The 18,419-nt window shown below is 39.7% G+C and overlaps 1 protein-coding gene across 5 annotated transcripts in view; it reads left to right on the top strand.

The window, feature by feature from the left end:
• mpp7 (membrane palmitoylated protein 7) overlaps positions 1-18,419 on the top strand; it is a 424,513-nt gene that overhangs the window by 130,809 nt on the left and 275,285 nt on the right. For all 5 annotated transcript variants that reach the window (XM_033016205.1, XM_033016225.1, XM_033016218.1 and 2 more), the window contains one exon: positions 10,176-10,345. In XM_033016205.1, the coding sequence (XP_032872096.1) occupies positions 10,309-10,345 (37 nt within the window). In that variant the 5' untranslated portion in view covers positions 10,176-10,308. The remainder of the gene's footprint in view (positions 1-10,175; positions 10,346-18,419) is intronic.

Raw genomic sequence — 18,419 nt, 5'->3', positions numbered from 1 at the left:
TCCTTTCATCCTTTAAAGTATCACCGCTACTTTTTATGTCGAATATGTGCTATTAACTTAAGCATGTTTCTATTAAATGTATTTTTCTGTTTGCATACAAAAGTTATCCTGTGTTTCCCATTTAAAAAAGTTACCGTTCCCATAAAACGGTACTCTATAATATAGTTGCCTGTTTTTAATTTTGTACTAAATAGATTCTCTTTGGATTTTCAAATGTCACCTGAAACCAAAGGTATAATTGAGTATTACCATCCAACTTGTTTTTTCCTTCCCATTTTTATTGAAAGCATATAGACATGAATATTCCCCAAATGCTAGACCACTGCTATTGGCACTGTATCATGACGACATTTGATCATTATGTCATTGTTAAATTGGCTTGCAGTTTTCTAATGTAGATTTCAGCAATCCCAGTCCTCCTGTTGGAACATGCAGCTTGTCTGCGCTCATTATCATTTTTATATAGTTTTTATTTATTGAAATATAATCCAAAGCTGCATTTATCTGTTTTATGTTTTTTTATATTTTTTAAATCTAATGCAGTTGTTCTTCCTCAGCCTCAATGGTGGGACTCATGCTCAGACTAATTAAAAATAAATAAATATGCCGTGCTATGGGGAATATGTGAGTGAATCTTGAATGCTTCTTGTGAAAAGCAAGAATAGCCTCCTTGGGTTTGCTTCCATTGGTGTTTATCCATCATTAGATAGATTTTCTGGATTAAAGGTTTGTTTGGTAAGAGCCACAATTGTAAAATTTAGCAAATGGCATCACCAACAAGGAGAGGAGGCTTCATCGGTCATGGTTCTTGGATCCATGAATTTGCAATTGAGTTAAACTTGTTTGCACTAGTCGTACGTGTATAACGATCAAAAGTTATTTGCATTGAGTCCAAATATTTCTTGGAGACTGGCACTTGAGTCTTTGTTGACGTTTATGTCTGTCAATGGCTTGAACAAAAAAAAAATGCAAACCAATGTAGAATCTGTTATCATAGCAGCAATGTTTTTTGATAATCTTTAAAACATGTATTTGCATTATACAGAGTCATTATGAATGAACACTATGATTCATTTAACTTTTTTTAATTTTATTGTGCCGATTCATACATTTTTACTTTGGAAATATTTTACTCCTGAATTTGTCGACTCTAATAAATTTGGCAAAAAGTGGCATTTTCATCAGGGTTGTATTGAATTCTAATGATGTTCATGTTTGGTGACTTTTTTTAAATAAATGAAAACTAATGTTAACAAAACTGAAGCTAGAAGTAGCTGCCATTGCAATGTAAATATGCTCTTCAGTCATCTGCAAATCTATTTTATGGCACAGATCTCAAGTTTGTGTTCACTTTCCTCCCTCTCTCAAGAAATCTACCATGCACAAGTTTCAGAAAACACAGACTTAAGTATATTTTTGCAGTTGGTCTCAATCCATTTCACTTTATGGTCAACTGTTCTGCAAAATTGTTCTGCATAATGGGATGTCTGCCATTCTGCGAAAGGTATTGCTCAAAATGGCCCAAAAATACTTTCCCATACTTTCCATAGCCTCAATCGTCAGTATTTGTAGTTTGGCTGGGAACATCATGATTACTCTATTTTAAAATAATAAGTAACAGTTTGAATTGTAATAATTGTACACTCAGAGTTAATCACTTATCCTTCAGTTGTGATTTCTGTCCTGTCTCTTAATTATAGCACTACCAATTCCCACCCCCAAGTATTGATCATTATGTCATTGTTAAATTGGCTTGCAGTTTTCTAATGTAGATTTCAGCAATCCCAGTCCTCCTGTTGGAACATGCAGTTCCAATCTGTTTTCTTGTCCAACTGAGTTTGTGCCACATCTGGCATAGTTTCGCAGTCTTTTGGACGGCAGCTTCTGATTGGAATTTGGACCCGAGCATCAGGGTTGATGTATTTGGAATCTCTTACTTCTCCGGTGTAATTGAGCCCCTGTGAGCAAGTATACTAGGGTTGCAGGAATTCCAGTTGCTTCCATTTACTGGAATGTGCAAAATGTTTTAAACAACTCAAGCCTACTGTTGAATTTTTGTGTAACATTTTAATACATAAAAATTTATTGCATTAAATTATTCAAGCTACTTCGGAGACCCTCGTCGCTTTTGAAGTTTGTTCTGCACAGATTTTTGTGAACTGACAAGTCAATAACTGAGATCATTTGCAGTCTACACTCTTTATTTATTCCTGTCCTCTGGAATTTGCAGCTAAGTTTTCTCTGATTGAGTGAAGTGTTTAAAAAATATTTATTGCGAGTTGGACACGCACCAAAATTAGAGCTACTATTGGACAGTAACTTTATTGTACAAAGTGTTGCCGTGACATCTGTTGCGACAGTCTTACAGAATGTGTTGGAGATGAACGAACGGCAGCAGTAACGATGTGTTGGGACACTAGCATGGAGCTCTGAAGGGCACAGAGTGTCATGCCAAATAGTTCCCCATAAAATATATCAGATTGGAAGCTGGGATTTTTGTGGCGAATGGAATAGAAGAGAAAGAGAACTTGACAGAACCATCACATGGAGCATCTTGTGTGTGCCTCACATCCACATAAAATAAACATTAGCCAAGACCTGGGGAGTATTTTGGCTCACAAAACTATGTGAAGGAGACGAAGAAAGACTTATTTATACAATAAATGTCTCATCATATCTTCATGTGCAATCAATTATTATTGAATAAATGGCTTATGTCACATGGCCGTTCTGTACAAACTAAGTCTAACCAATGGCGATCAGATGAATGACATTGATAGTTTTGATGCTGATGTGAAATCAACCAGAGTGTTGGAAGAATTTGCTGCTGCTTAGAATGTTCCATGGAATCCTTTGAAATGCAGCTAATCGAGTGGAAGTTCAAGTCTTAGTTTAATGTCTCAGCTGATAAACAAATTATCTGAAAATGTAGCTCCCCTTCAGTCTGTGTGCACGTACAACTGTTGCATTAAATTCTGACCCATACTCTCAAGTCTTAACTGGTGATCTGGCAGAACTTAACAATAGAAGTTTGAGATTTATTTTGTTTTCATTCTACAGCTCTTCTTTATTTTGTATACTGTGTTTTTTGCATTTCAAATTATTTATATTGAATCATTTATTTTAAAAAAGCACTTCAAAAAGAATCCAAGATACTGATTTTGCAGGCTTCCTAATCAAGAGAGTTTTTACATAAGGAAATTGGAGACTTCAATTTCAAATTCAACTTTCCTTAAATCTTAAAGATTGTTACCATACACTCCGTATGAGTGTGAGTTGTAAGTACTTTTCAAATGTAATTTTAATTTATGGTCACTTGTTTACATAACTGTTCGCTGCCAAATAATTACAGAAGGAAGCATTTTACATTTATCAACAGAACGAGCTGATATCTACTACAAATTTAAGGTTTCTGTAGATCTGATATTTCTGCAGACTTCAAGTTCAAGTTCAAGTGAGTTTATTGTCATGTGTCCCTGATAGGACAATGAAATTCTTGCTTTGCTTCAGCACACAGAACATAGTAGGCATTTACTACAAAACAGATCAATGTGTCCATATACTATAATATAAATATATACACACATGAATAAATAAAATGATAAAGTGCAAATAACAGATAATTGGTTATTAATAATCAAAGTTTTGTCCGAGCCAGGTTTAATAGCCTGATGGCTGTGGGAAAGTAGCTATTCCTGAACCTGGTTGTTGCAGTCTTCAGGCTCCTGTACCTTCTACCTGAATGTAGCAGGGAGATGAGTGTGTGGCCAGGATGTTGTGAGTCTTTGGTGAAACTGCCAGCCTTTTTGAGGCAGCGACTGCGATAAATCCCCTCGATGGAAGGAAGGTCAGAGCCGATGATGGACTGGGCAGTGTTTACTACTTTTTGTAGTCTTTTCGTTTCATGTACAGTCTTTGTCTGGGTAACACACAAAGAAAAGCTTTTCACTGCCTCACACGTGACAATAATAAACTAAAATAAGCACTGTTTTAATTTTTGTTGCATTTTTAATGTATAATAAAGTTTGATTATCTAGAACACATCATGCTGACGAGCATTTGGACTGTGCATTAGATCTAGATCTACAGATGGAAAACTAATAAACTCGGGGCATCTGAAAAATTGAATGCAGGTGTTACTATAAATTTTTGATTGAAGTACAATATAATTTATGGAAAATCCATAAACCTGACTCCAAACATATGACTTGAAGTTCTATTGACTGAATTTTTAATTAACTTTGGTTGTCACAAATATTGCAGTTGTGATTTGTAATTGCTATTTAATTTAAAATGAGCCACCTATTTGTTAGGTGGAGCCACAAGGAACTGCAGATGCTGATTTCCAAAAACAAAAACAGTGCTTGAGTAACTCAGTGGATCATGTAGCATCTCTGTAGGTCATGGATATCCAAATGAAGTCCATCCATGTCCTCCGGAGATGCTGCCTAACCCGCTGAGTTTCTCCAGCACTTTGTGTGTTTTTATTTGATAGATGTATGGGTCCACATCAGGCATCTTAACATCTTAACTTGAGAATGCAGGGTGACTTGGACAGGTTAGGGGAGTGGGCAGATGCATGGCAGATGGTTTAATGCGGATAAATGTGAGGTCATCCACTTTGGTAGCAAAAACAGGAAGGCAGATTACCATCTAAATGGCGTCAAGTGGGAAAAGGGGAAGTACAACGGGATCTGGGGGTCCTTGTACATCAGTCTATGAAAGTAAGCATGCAGATACAGCAGGCAGTGAAGAAAGCGAATGGCATGTTGGCCTTTATAACAAGAGGAATCGAATATAGGAGCAAAGAGGTCCTTCTGCAGTAGTACAGAGCCCTAGTGAGACCACACCTGGAGTATTGTGTGCAGTTTTGGTCCCCTAATTTGAGGAAGGACATTCTTGCTATTGAGGGAGTGCAGCGTAGGTTTACAAGGTTAATTCCCGGGATGGCGGGACTGTCATATGCTGAGAGAATGGAGCAGCTGGGCTTGTACACTCTGGAGTTTAGAAGGATGTGAGGGTATCTTATTGAAATATATAAGATTGTTAAGGGGTTGGACATGCTAGAGTCAGGAAACATGTTCCCGATGTTGGGGAAGTCCTGAACCAGGGGCCACAGTTTAAGAATAAGGGGTAAGCCATTTAGAACAGAGATGAGGAAAAACTTTCCTGAGGTAACTGGGTGTCAGGTAACTGAGGTAATGAGGTAACTCCTCTTGTGCCATTTCATTTCTCCTACTTGCTCCTTTGTGAAAGCTGAGGCAAAACATTTGGCTTTTTCACCATTTCTCCATTTTCTCGAATGTTTTGACCTTCATACCTTTATTCACTCTAATCAGTACACTCGTTTTGTCTTCTGATCAACTTTTTTTTGCAGAAACCGTACCTTTATTCTGTTACATTCCTGTGTGTTTATGGTTTTTATTTTTACTCTAATGTTTAAATGGATGTGTCATATTAAACCACAGTACCCTCCATAATGTTTGGGACAAAGACCCATCATTTATTTATTTGCCTCTGTACTTCACAATTGAGATTTATAATAGAAAATATCACATGTGGTTAAAGTGCACATTGTCAGATTTTAATAAAGGCAATTTTTATACATTTTGGTCTCACCATGAAGAAATTACAGCAGTCACCCCATTTAAGGGCACCATAATGTTTGTGACACATGGTTTGTAATTGCTCAGGTGTGTTCAATTACCTCCTTAATGCAGATATAACAGAACTCTCAGCACCTAATCTTTCCTCCAGTCTTTCTATCACCTTTGGAAACTTTTATTGCTGTTTATCAACATGAAGACCAAAGTTGTGCCAATGAAAGTCAAATAAGCCATTATGAGACTGAGAAACAAGAATAAAAGTGTTAGATATATCATCCAAACCTTAGGCTTACCAAAATCAACTGTTTGGAACATCATTAAGAAGAAAGAGAACACTGGTGAGATTACTAATCGCAATGGGACTGGCAGGCCAAGGAAGACCTCCACAGCTGATGGCAGAATAATTCTCTTTATAACAAAAGAAAAATCCCCAAATACCTGTCCAACAGATCAGAAACACTCTTCCGGAGTCAGGTGTGGATTTGCCAATGACCACTGTCTGCAGAAGACTTCATGAATAGAAATACAGAGGCTACACTGCAAGATGCAAACCATTGGTTAGCTGCAAAAATAAGGCCAGGCTACAGTTTGCCAAGAAGTACTTAAAAGAGCAACCACAGTTCTGGAAAAAAAGTCTCATGAACAGATGATACGAAGATTAACATATCAGTGTGATGGCAAGAGCAAAGTATTGAGGAGAGTAGGAACTGCCCAAGATCCAAAGCATACCACCTCATCTGTGAAACACGGTGGTGGGGGTGTTATGGGCTGGGCATGTATAGCTGCTGAAGTACTGGCTCACTTATCTTCATTGATGATACAGCTGCTGATGGTAGTAGCATAATGAATTCTGAAATGTGTAGACACATCCTATCTGCTCAAGTTCAAACAAATGCCTCAAAACTCATTGGCCGACGGTTCATTCTACAGCAAGACAATGATCCCAAACATACTGCTAAAGCAACAAAGGAGGTTTTCAAAGCTAAAAAATGGTCAATTCTTGAGTGGCCAAGTCAATCACCCGATCTGAACCCAACTGAGAATGCCTTTTATGTATTGAAGAGAAAACTGAAGGGACGAGCCTCCAAAATAAGCATAAGCTAAAGATGGCTGCAATACAGGCCTGGCACAGCATCACCAGAGAAGACACCCAGCAACTGGTGATGTCCATGAATTGCAGACTTCAAGCAGTCATTGCATGCAAAGGATATGCAACAAAATACTAAACATGCCTACTTTCATTTAAATGACATTGCTGTGTCCCAAACACTATGGTGCCCTGAAATGGGGGGACTATGTATAAACACTGCTGTAATTTCTAGACGGTGAAACCAAAATGTATAAAAATGGCCTTAATTAAAATCTGACAATGTGTACTTTAACCACATGTGATTTTTTTCTATTACAAATCTCAAAGTGCGGAATACAGAGGCAAATAAATAAATGATGGGTCTTTGTCCCAAACAATATGGAGGGCACTGTGCATTTTCTATTGTATCAAATAGTAAGTTAGAGATTATGTACTTTTGTATATGTCCTGCCTTGCTGTTTATTGTATGCTCTTTAGTCTATATCAGATTAATTCCCCAACTGGTTTCTGATGAACTTTTCTATTTGTTTTTGCATTCTTCTCTATTCTCCTTATTTCCCGGTTAATTCCCGGGATGGCGGGACTGTCATATGCTGAGAGAATGGAGCAGCTAGGCTTGTACACTCTGGAGTTTAGAAGGATGAGAGGGTATCTCATTGAGTCATAAAAGATTGTTACGGGTTTGGACACGCTAGAGGCAGGAAACATGTTCCCGATGTTGGGGGAGTCCAGAACCAGGGGCCACAGTTTAAGAATAAGGAGAAAGCCATTTAGAACGGAGATGAGGAAACACTTTTTCTCACAGAGAGTGGTGAGTCTGTGGAATTCTCTGCTTCAGAGGGTGGTGGAGACAGGTTCTCTGGATGCTTTCAAGAGAGAGCTAGATAGGGCTCTTAAAAATAGCAGTGTCAGGAGATATGGGGAGAATGCAGGAACAGGATACTGATTGGGGATGATCACATTAAATGGCGGTGCTGGCTCGAAGGGCCGAATGGCCTACTACTGCACCTATTGTCTATTCCCAGTCGCAAAGGCAATCGCAAATTGCACACAATATTTGTACATCCTTCATCCACTCAGTGCCTCATTTGAGAAAACCAATACACCCCATCACAACCATTTAATATTTTTGCCCAGAACTTTCTCTCCCTGTCTTGCTCTGCTCACTTTGTATAATCAATGATAAATTATTTTATTGTTCGAGTAATCTATCCTCTCCTCCATTCTTCAGTCCACTTCCCCCATCCCAGTACCTCTTCCACCACTTGTTCTCTTCACGGGCAGGCAATGCAAGTTTCTTGAATTGGTTTTGCTCATTTAAAAAAAAAATCATGCTCTACTACACCACCTGACAGAGGAGAGAGTGGAATTCGGTGGTGGTTGGGTCGGGGGGGGGGGGGGGGGGGAGTGGTAGGGGGGGGATGGGGGTGTGGGTTGTGGGGGGGTATGGGGGTGGGGAGGAATGAAACAAGCTGAGCTGATCAGTGATATTTGGTGGGGGGTGGTGGGGGGGGTGGTGATTGGGGGGGGGGGGGGGGGATTGATAGGCAGATGAAGCCAGGTGAGGGAGTTGGGGGCAAGAAGCAAAATGTGAATAAAGGTAGAAAGAGGACCTGAAATTGGGAGAAAAAAAATCAATGTGCATACAATTGCACTGGAGGTGATCCAAGCAGAATATGTGGTGGTGTTCTTCCACACTGTGTTGTGGAGAAGGCTGAGAACAGGCAGGTCATTATGTGAATGGGAAGAGACAATTGAAAGGTTAAGGTGGCCATTACAGATAGATTTATTTTCTATCATCTTCCACCTTTGTCCTGTGTTTACTTGAGGTAACTTTGATACTACAAAGTGCTGGAGTAACTCAGTAGGTCAGGCAGCATCTCAAGAGAATATGGACAGATTACATTTCAGAATGAGATCCTTCTTCAGATAAGACGCTTTTTCTTCAGATCGAACAATTATACTATTTTTTCTGAATCTCTCTGATCCTTGGGAGACTAAATAGTCACTAATATTACAATATACCCACTCTCCCACCCACACCATTCAATTTATCTCAGTTTCTTCTATCTCCGCTGCAACTGTTCTCAAGATGTGGCTTTCTGCTCTCGGACTTCTGAAATATCTTCATTCTGGAAAGCAGTGTTCCCGTTGTTCTCATTGATAGAACTCTCAGATGTATTTATTTCATTACCTGCATGTCTGTTCCGATTCCCCACCCGTACCCTTGACTGTACTTGGCCTTCTCCACTGGAACAATACCTCGTATTCCACTTGGGTAGCTTACAATGGTATGAACTAAGAATTTTCCAATTTTCTGCACATCATTTGTCAAAGAAACAAAGAGGTTCTCAACAATTTCTGGCTTCATTTTATAATTGCTGTTTATAAACATTTTAATTAAAAACAAATAATAATTTAAAAAAAACATTTTAATTTAACTTGAAAACTTTCACGTTATATTTATACATTATAAGGAGCCGTAAACAACTGCGAACTCCAAAGCAAGTGTTTTGCCAATGGCATACTCTACAAAAATGAAATTGCACAGATTAACCATTTTAGGTACCAAATGCTTTTTTGGAATTTAGATGTTTGTTAAAAGCCAAAAATTAACTTTTGCCAGTATGCATTCTTCATCTGGAATATCATTAGTTCTAATGTTTTCTTCGTATGAGTTTTCAAATACTTTCCTAATCTCTGTCAAATAGCTGTGGTGGGTATTCCATCAGTCTGTATTTTGGAAGAATATTCCATATTTAAAATCATTAATTTGTATCGTAGGAGGATCACTTCTATAAATAACATGCTGAGTTTCCCAATAATTGAATTTGCATTTGCTTGTGTCTCTTAATATTGTGTCTGAAGTGCCCCCAAATCCCTGGACTTCAATCATTCCACAGACAGAAATACCCGTGTTCTTTGGCTCTATTATTTGAGTATTGAAGATTTAACTCGTGAATGCAACACGTACTCATTGTAAATTGGCAATAGTATATAGGTGATCATTTTATTTTTTTAAAATCTACAGAAAGCAGCAACAGTAGATTAAGTGAAAATGTAATTGCGTTAGCTTGGAATAAACCTTTGTTGTTGGATTGCATTACCAATGATCAAGTACAACCTTTCCTTTGCGTAATCGGTTTGTGAGTGTTGAAGTGCGTACAAAGTGTAAAATCGCTGTGTATGTTAAATAAAGCTGGATTCAATCATTTTGAGAAATTTCTTTCATTTTGTTTTTCCTTCTGATGTGTTCTTGAACCACCAGTTTAGACCAACATGTTAGACCAAACCGGTTTCGGTTTGCAGACTTCACTACAGCCATGAGTGTTATCTGTGACCAATGTTTGTTTATCCATGTGCTCAGTTGCAAGCGGTCATTTTACAAGATTCATTTAAAGTGGGCTTTCATATGCAAAATAGAAAAGGTTAAGATGTATTGAACCTACTTCTGATTTCAATATTATTTTTCCATCTAGGGCACAAATGACAAATTTTCACTGACAAGTTGGCGTCGACAAGTTCACTATTAAGCTTGTGCAAAGAGAACATTGAAAATAACTGGCCTGCAGATATCCTGACGTTCGTGCGTGAGCATTTGCAGAGGGAATCATGCCGGCATTATCAACGGGCTCTGGAAATGATTCAGGTATTGTAACTTTGTGCAAGATTGACAACCCGTGGACTGAACTAGCATTTAACAGTGATTTTTATTGATGTCAATTTTGCTTTACGCATGAGAAGGGAGAAAGTGTAGATTGGAATGATACAGTTTTTTTAGGATTACTGATAAAGTAAACGCAAGGGGATCCATTTCTTGAGTAGGAAACCTGACATCTGTTTTACAGACTTGTCATAGGTGCCTGCACCTGATTGTATCAAGCCCAAGCCATGGAGAATAAACTGCATTGAATTGTTGGGATGTATAGGAAGTGATGTGATGCTCTCAGTAGCTTCCTTTGGGGTTTCTTTACCTTTGCAGTTCAATGTTATTAATTCCTTTGGTTTCTGTAAAATGTTTTTGTGATCAAGGTTCATTTCGAACAGATGTGGAGTAAGTTGGCTATCATTTCAAGAATACCCAGGGCACTATGCAACTTGAGTGTTTATGGTTTATGTATCTTTGCAACTTGGTTGAAATGTTTTCTCTCTTGCCCTCCAACCGCCCCCTCCCACTCCATATTATCTACTCCTGCAGCTAAAAGCTTGAAAAGCTATCTAGGGAAATCTATTTTTCCTTGATGAATGTCACAGTGAAAATGTGTCTGTAAATAACCATTTTAAGTTTTTAGTGATAGTTAACATCTATAAAAGCAAGATTGATCTCTGTAAAAAAAACCTACAGGCTTAAGAACACCTGATTTGTGTGTAGCCCATACCAATTACCAAGATTGCAGGCAACTGTTCTGGACGGCAGCTGGTATTTTGTCACATGGAACCCAAGAAGAATACATTTTAGTTAACACGTTTTTGTCCAAATTGTGAATCCAACCTAGAAACGAGAGTCGAAATGTCCTAAATATACTCGTCAATGACATTTAAAACCTCATCTGTAGTAAAATCTTTTAAAAATAATATGGAGATCGAGATATTATAATATTATTTTATCTAATATAAAATAATATTAGATCGAGATAGGCTTGGACTAAATTTGCTATTACCATTTTCATTAGATTCGCAAAACGAGATTTAAAATGCTTCTCCAGACTGTCTATTCCTTTGTGACAACCCATGTCTGCAGGCATCTTTTGCCCTTTGGGAGCTTGATTTGTGACTGGATTTCCAACGTGAATTGTTCTGGATATAAACAGTTCCCTGGAACGAAATCCTACTTAATTTATTTTAAAGATACAGCATGGAAACATGACCTTTGGCCCATCGAGTCTGCGCCAATCAATGATCACCCGTACACTAATTCTATCGTACAGACGAGGGACAATTTACAGAAGCCAATTAACCTACAAACCTGCACGTCTTTGTAATATGGGAGGAAACCGGAGTACAGGTGCACAACCTTTTATCCGAAAGCCTTGGGACCAGACACTTTTCGTAATTCAGAATTTGTCGGTCTTCGGAATGGAAATTTTTTAGCGTAGATTTTAATGGCTGGCTCAGTGGTAGAGTGCTCGGCTCATATCCGCAAGGTCGCGAGTTTGCGCCTTGATCCTGGCAGTTACTCGATCGCGAGTTTGAGTCTTCAATGTCGTTTTTTCTTGCAGAATAAATGTTTGTATGAAATGCAGTGTAGGAGAGGTGTACTGACTGTGTGGGCAGAACTTTGGAAGTGATTGCCCACCAGTCTAAAAAGCCGCTGTGTCTCCCTGTCCCTGGGATAGCAGGGGGCGATCAAACAGCACAATACCCCCCTCCCCCTCCAACTCCAGAGGAATCCGCTCCCCGATGGGCCGCTACGGCGACAAGTGGCAGTTTGCCCACAGCCCGAGCTGCGCCCCCTCATCCGCCACCCCAAGAACAAGACGTACCTTGCACACCATCAGCTTCTGCCCCTACGTGTTCCTCTGGAGTTGGAGCGGGGCTGGGCTGGAGTTGCTGCTGGCTGTGGGTCTCTGGGATCTCCGTGCTTGCAGTGGGCCTGGGGGTCGGTGGGCGGCGGTGGGAGCTGTGGAGCCTGTGGACCTACGGATCTACCTCCGTGGAGCTAGCCAGCTTCGGAGCGTGGAGAGCTGCGGGGGCAAGCTGCTGCGACCCGACTCCGGTGGATGGTGACACCGGGAGCTCGCGGGTCCCCGGTGGGAGACTGCTTTACGGGGCACCGGCAGCGGCGACTTCTCCCGCCCGAATTACGGGGTTCAGAGTGACCTGGAGGGGGGCCTTACAACGCCCGGCGCGGCTGTAAATTGCCGCGGACTTGCTAGAGCCGGCCGGGGGCTCCAACATCAAGACCGGGGCAGGGCCCTACATCGCCCGGCGTGGCTTTGATTGGCCGCGGACTTGCTAGCGCCCGCCGGGGGCTTTGACCTCAACTTCGGGAGAGGAATGGAGAGCAGGGGAGAGACAAGTCTTTGCCTTCCATCACAGTGAGGAGGAGACTCACTGTGATGGATGTTTATGTGAATTGCCCCCTCCCTCTGCAACTGCAAACAACCCCACTCTCCTGCAAGGGCGGTACAGTTCCCGGAGGATGGCAGGTGGCCGGAGACGTCAGGACCAACAGGAACCCGCTCCCCGATGGGCCCCTACGACGCCCCGAGCTGCGCCCCGTCATCCGCAACCCAGGTTCCTCTGTAGTTGGAGTGGGGCTGGGCTGGGCTGCTGTTGGCTGTGGGTCTCTGGGTTCTCCGTGCTTGCGGTGGGCCTGGTGGTCGGTGTCCAATTGGTCCTGACGTCTCCGGTGACTGGCACGGTCCTGCTGCAATCGCCGACGTGAAGACAGTGCAAAGCCCCCGCGCCGGTGCAATGGGCGGGGAGCTGGAGAGGGAAGGGGTCACACACATGGCCGGGAAGCAGAGGGGCGTAGGTGGGGTGAAACTAAAGGGAGCGACAATCTGCACTGTGTATCGTGAGTCTACCGTGGGAACTTTTTAACTCAGCGGGCAGGCAGCAGCATATTGTCAATTATTAACCCTCCCGCGCAATATACCCTCACCTTCTCTTTTATGAATGGGGATTTAGTTCCCCTTTCTTCGAGGACCGACCGGAGGTTCCGCTGTCACCTCTGCGGGCCGCCCTTGGTGAACGTTTTCAAGGACCTTTCTTCAAGGACCGAAAAAATGGCCGCTATTCGGAGGTTATCGTTATTTGGATCTTCGGATAAAAGGTTGTGCACCTGTACCTGGAGAAAATCCACACGGTCACAGGGAGCACGTACAAACTCCGTACTGACAGCACCTGTAGTCAGCATCGAACCCGATCTCTGGCGCTGAAAGGCAGCAACTCCACTGCGGCACGATTGCGCTGCCCTGTGCTAAAACATGGGGACAATCTGTCTGTTGTCCTTCAATAAAATGTTATTAATTTTACAGTCCATGATTTACAACTATTACTGATATTTTGTAATCTAAAATGGTCTATTATTCTCAATGAGTAATGCCAATTTAAAAAAAAAGCAATAAGGAAAGTCTTGATCGTCATTGTCAATTTCAAAAGTGAAGTATTGAATTTTGGATCAATAGCCACTGCTGCAGATGTGCATCCAAGCACACTTGGGTTCTTGATTTCATCTAAGATCATTAGAAATGATAGCAGATTTGAGTCATTTGGCAGCTCAAGCCTGCTCCTCTATTCAACAACTTTGTGACTGGTCTGCCCTCTCAACAAAATGTTCTTTTCCTTTGCCCATTCCCCTGATTCTTTGGTGTTGATGTCAGTTTAGAATGCAGTCAATGATTGATCCTTCACAGCTATCATAAATATAGAGTTCCAAAGGTTTATCACTGATTGAATGGTAATATTTCTTCATAGTACTTTTTTGGCCTTCCCCTTATTTTGATAGAGTGAACCTAATTCTGAACCTTTCTGTCTGAGAATGCATCCTTCCTCTTTCATATCTCAAAGAATTTACGTTTCAATGTCAACTACTAGCCTACTTACTTTCCTCGTGTGATGGACTCACCGTTTCACTTTGGAGAATCCTTGCACACCTTCTGCAGTAAGGACATCCATCTTTCGAAAAGTAGAACAAAACTGCACACAATATTTCAAGGCCCTGTAGAATTGCAGTAATTGTCTATTAAATCTTCTGGCAATCAAAACCAGCTGATTATAATCTCTGGTCGTTTAATAAATACCCAGCAGTTCTACGATTTGTACTGAAGCAGATATCCTCATATTTTGCTCATTATGAAACTGCTGCTGCATTGTTGACTACTTATTTAGCTCCTTGATATCCCCTTGAAGCTTCGTGCGTCCTCATTCCAAAGTATCATGACATCGACCAACTTGTAAATAGTACATTTTATAACTTGTGTTTCTATTTGTTAACCGACTCATTTTAAGAAACACTCGCATTTCTACTCAAATTCAGATTTGAGGATGACTTTGGGACCTTTTGGACTTCTAAATGCCACTAACTCTGGTCCCCACTCATCTGCTCCACCAAATAAGTCCTTATAGCTCCAATGGTTTAACCAAAAGATAGGTGTGGTGTTTCAAATATTAGGCCACATGATTTGCCAGTGATTGCTTCTGCTAACTACAAAGATGTAGGGTTGGGCAAAAGGAGAAATATTAATTATAGCTGGCAAGATTGTTGTTGTGATTGGAGGAAGGAGCGCTCCTGCTTTTCCTGGCTGCACATCAAAATTAATGTTTTGCTTTTGTCAACTTATCGCTTTGGCGTTGGCCACAAGCTGGGTTGCATCCCCGCTAGTAAAATCTGTCCCTGCAGCTTGGTTTCTCAGAAAGGTTCAAAAATTGGTCCTTGGGGCCTTTGTATGTTTAAGTAACGTCAGTTTTATTCATCTGAAACGATCGTCAGCCTTTTAGATGATAAGTTCTCTTCCATATTCATGTGCTACAGAAATCGGCACACATTATTCAAGTTTAATAGTATTTCTGTGGCAAAATGCAGAGACCTTGCCTCAGAAATGCCACTGGAGAGATACTTTGGTGGATGTTTTAAAATTGAAGTAAATAATTAGAAATAATTTTTTTTTTAAATTAAAAACTAATGAAATATTCAGGCATGAATATATGCTATGAGCATTTATTGAGGTTTTTGAATTAAGAATTATAGCACTATAACCAGGCCATCTGTTAGGAAAAGAGGCAGTTGATATCCATTCTGTCAATTCTTCATTGTGTCTTGTTGATCTCTGAGGCAATCACATTTTTCTGGACGTTGACAATTGGTACAATCTAGCATGATTTCTCCGAGGAAAACCTCCTCCACTATGGAATCAATCTCGTAAGTCTCTGCTGTAATGACTCCAAGGCGAGGATATCTTTGGGTACAGAGGCAAAGGTTGCACATACTTATTTCACTGTGGGCCTCATCAAAACCCTGCATAATCTCAACACAACTTGCTTACATTTGTATTGCAATTGCTTCCCATGTCCCATCCTTACCTTTTGAAATTGCCTGCAAATTTACTTTCTCCTTCTCATGAACTAACACATTCTCAGTCTTTAGTTCACCAACACTTACCAGCTTCTCCATGTTTGAATGATGTTTTCTCATTTTTCCTATTGCCTTTACATTTTCATCACTATCTGCCAGCACCTTGTCCATTCGCATAACATTGCCTGTAATCTTTTGCAGACTCTTGCATTCTTCCTACAGCTCACTTTACATCTAGTTTTGTTCCCTCAGCAAAATTTAATACATTATGCTATCGTTTTATTCCAAGTCATCAATTTAAATTGTGAATTTACAAAGTTTCCAGACAGATCTATGCTTAAAATGATCCATTTATTCTGATTGCTTCCTGTCCTAAACCGATCCTCACTTTTTAGTAATTTTACTCTCAACCCCATGATAATTTACACAACTTTCATGTGAAAAAGTTTTTCAAATAATGTTTTAAAATCCAAAAATATGATTAATACTACTTGCCCATTAACCACAACAAGAGTTTTTTGCTCCAAAAATAATCAGGTTTGTTAAACATTTCTTTCCCTTCAGAAAATCTTGTTGACTTTGACTGATACAAGCAGATGGCTGCCAAAAGATGTGAAGGTAGCTGATCTGATTCTGTTGTTCTCTCCTTCCTTAAATCACAATGTAACATTTGCCAGCTTCCTTCTGGGACTGGTCCAGGATGTGAGAAAACTGGAAGATCATTGCAATGCAAGCATCACTTTTAGCTGTCTTGAGCCACGCAGGATGCCAGGTTCAGGGAAGTTATCCCATTTCACGATCCTTAATTTCTGTGTTTTCTTGTGTAATCAAGATGTCCCAGACAGTTGTTTCTCCTCTATTTTTTGAAGACTGACTATTGCACCGAACATGATCAGCGAGGTTCAACCAGTTCTTCATTCACCATTTAGATTTCTCTCACTAATATCTGCATTGGATCAGAGTTTTACTTTTTGTTGGTTTGTTTCTTTTTACATTGCCATAGGGAAGGGTCTTTCAGTTTTTTGTACGTCTTGGTAATTTAACCCTTTTCCTACTTAAATATTTCAGTCTTTGCTGCTTTGAAAAAATTATGCAATTGACAGCATTGTCACTTCGTCACTATTGTGATGATGACTTGAGTGTAACTGGGATTTATTTCTATTTAAAATGATGTAACTTTCCATAAGTTGTAAGCAATGAAATACATAATCAATTCCTCAAGCAGAACACATCAACAAATTCTTCCTGATCAGAAAAGCATTGACCAGCACATTATATATCAGCAGAACGCCTTGGAACTAACGATGATATTTGCACATGGCTATTTTGATCATTTGTATTTCTGCCAATATTAAATGTTTCAAAAGATATTTAACCAAATAGCTGATTGTTCTGATGAATCAACAAGCCAACAATGCTGGCTCTGCCGTGTAACTGCTGAATTTAAAAAAATGTTTTTTTGTTAAAACTAGAGAAAGCAATTGAATATTAAAGTTGGATGCATGATTAGAAATGCATCCAATGTGTGTTTAATTAATTTTGAGGTTCCATCAATCTTCAGGCCTCATTTGTGTTTCCCTCCAGCATTTTAGCCAGGTTGGGATGATCAACATGGTTGCAAATTTGCAGAATGTTTTCGTGAAGTGGGATGATCAATCTTGCATGTAATTCACAGGAGTGTTTATTTTGGGCCATTCAAGATCTGGTGTAATGAACTTAAGCTACTTTCACCTGAGTTTAACAATTAAGGATTGGATCATGATTCATATATTTAAGCAATGGAGAGTGTTGCAAATTGGCATCCTAACTGATCAAGTCATCGTGCATACCTGGTTCAGGTGGGATGCCACAAATTTGCAATGTGAGCTTCAATGATTGGCTCTAGATTGAATTTCTGATAATTTCCAGAATTTTCTATTTCTATTTTATTGTGGAACTGTTGTTCTTAAGCCATTGTGATATTTTATTTTCTAATGTAAACGAAGACTTAAATACAGATATAAAAATCTAAGACAAACATTTTTCACAGTAGCTTTATGCTTTAATTTAAATGAGTGTTCATACTCCATTTTCTGTAAACTTAGACCCCGAGTACTCACTTCAAAGAAACTATTGGAACCATTTTTAAATGAGGGAAGCAGATTTGGACGTTGCTTTAATTTAATCTTCCGATGGCATATCATTTCACCTGACGCCAGAAATTGTGGTCAGCTTCTGTCCTTGAGTTGAGAATTAAAAGAAAAATCACCACGGAGGAGACACCATTAGAATAGCATAATAAACTTGAAGCTTCCTATTGTTCATTGCATTAAGCTTGTGAAGTGGAATTTTAGTACATGCTATGAGCTATGTGTTATTAACACCATAGTTTATGTGCACTATTAGTTTTGTGCTTTCCCAGAATCTTATAAATGTGTGCCCTGTGGTTCTGATTCCATTTTATAAAATTAATTAAAGTGTACTTTGTGTGAACTTAATCTTTTCTTTTGTCTCTTTTGTTCAGAACCATATGGAAACATCTAACATTTCAGTCATGGGCAAATGTCGATATTATGCCTTTTTTTAAATTATAAACCCTGCTTTATAACTTAGGCAGACCTTGTCTAATAGCTATGAGGGAAATGACAAGAATGGTGATATTAAATTTCTCTAGACTAACAGTAAATTTTTCCATACTGCTGTCAAAAATGTTGAACATCTGGAA

This window comes from Amblyraja radiata, chromosome 2 (assembly GCF_010909765.2).
Source record: "Amblyraja radiata isolate CabotCenter1 chromosome 2, sAmbRad1.1.pri, whole genome shotgun sequence".
Lineage (NCBI taxonomy): Eukaryota > Metazoa > Chordata > Chondrichthyes > Rajiformes > Rajidae > Amblyraja > Amblyraja radiata.
This window is presented reverse-complemented; position numbering and strand designations above follow the sequence as displayed.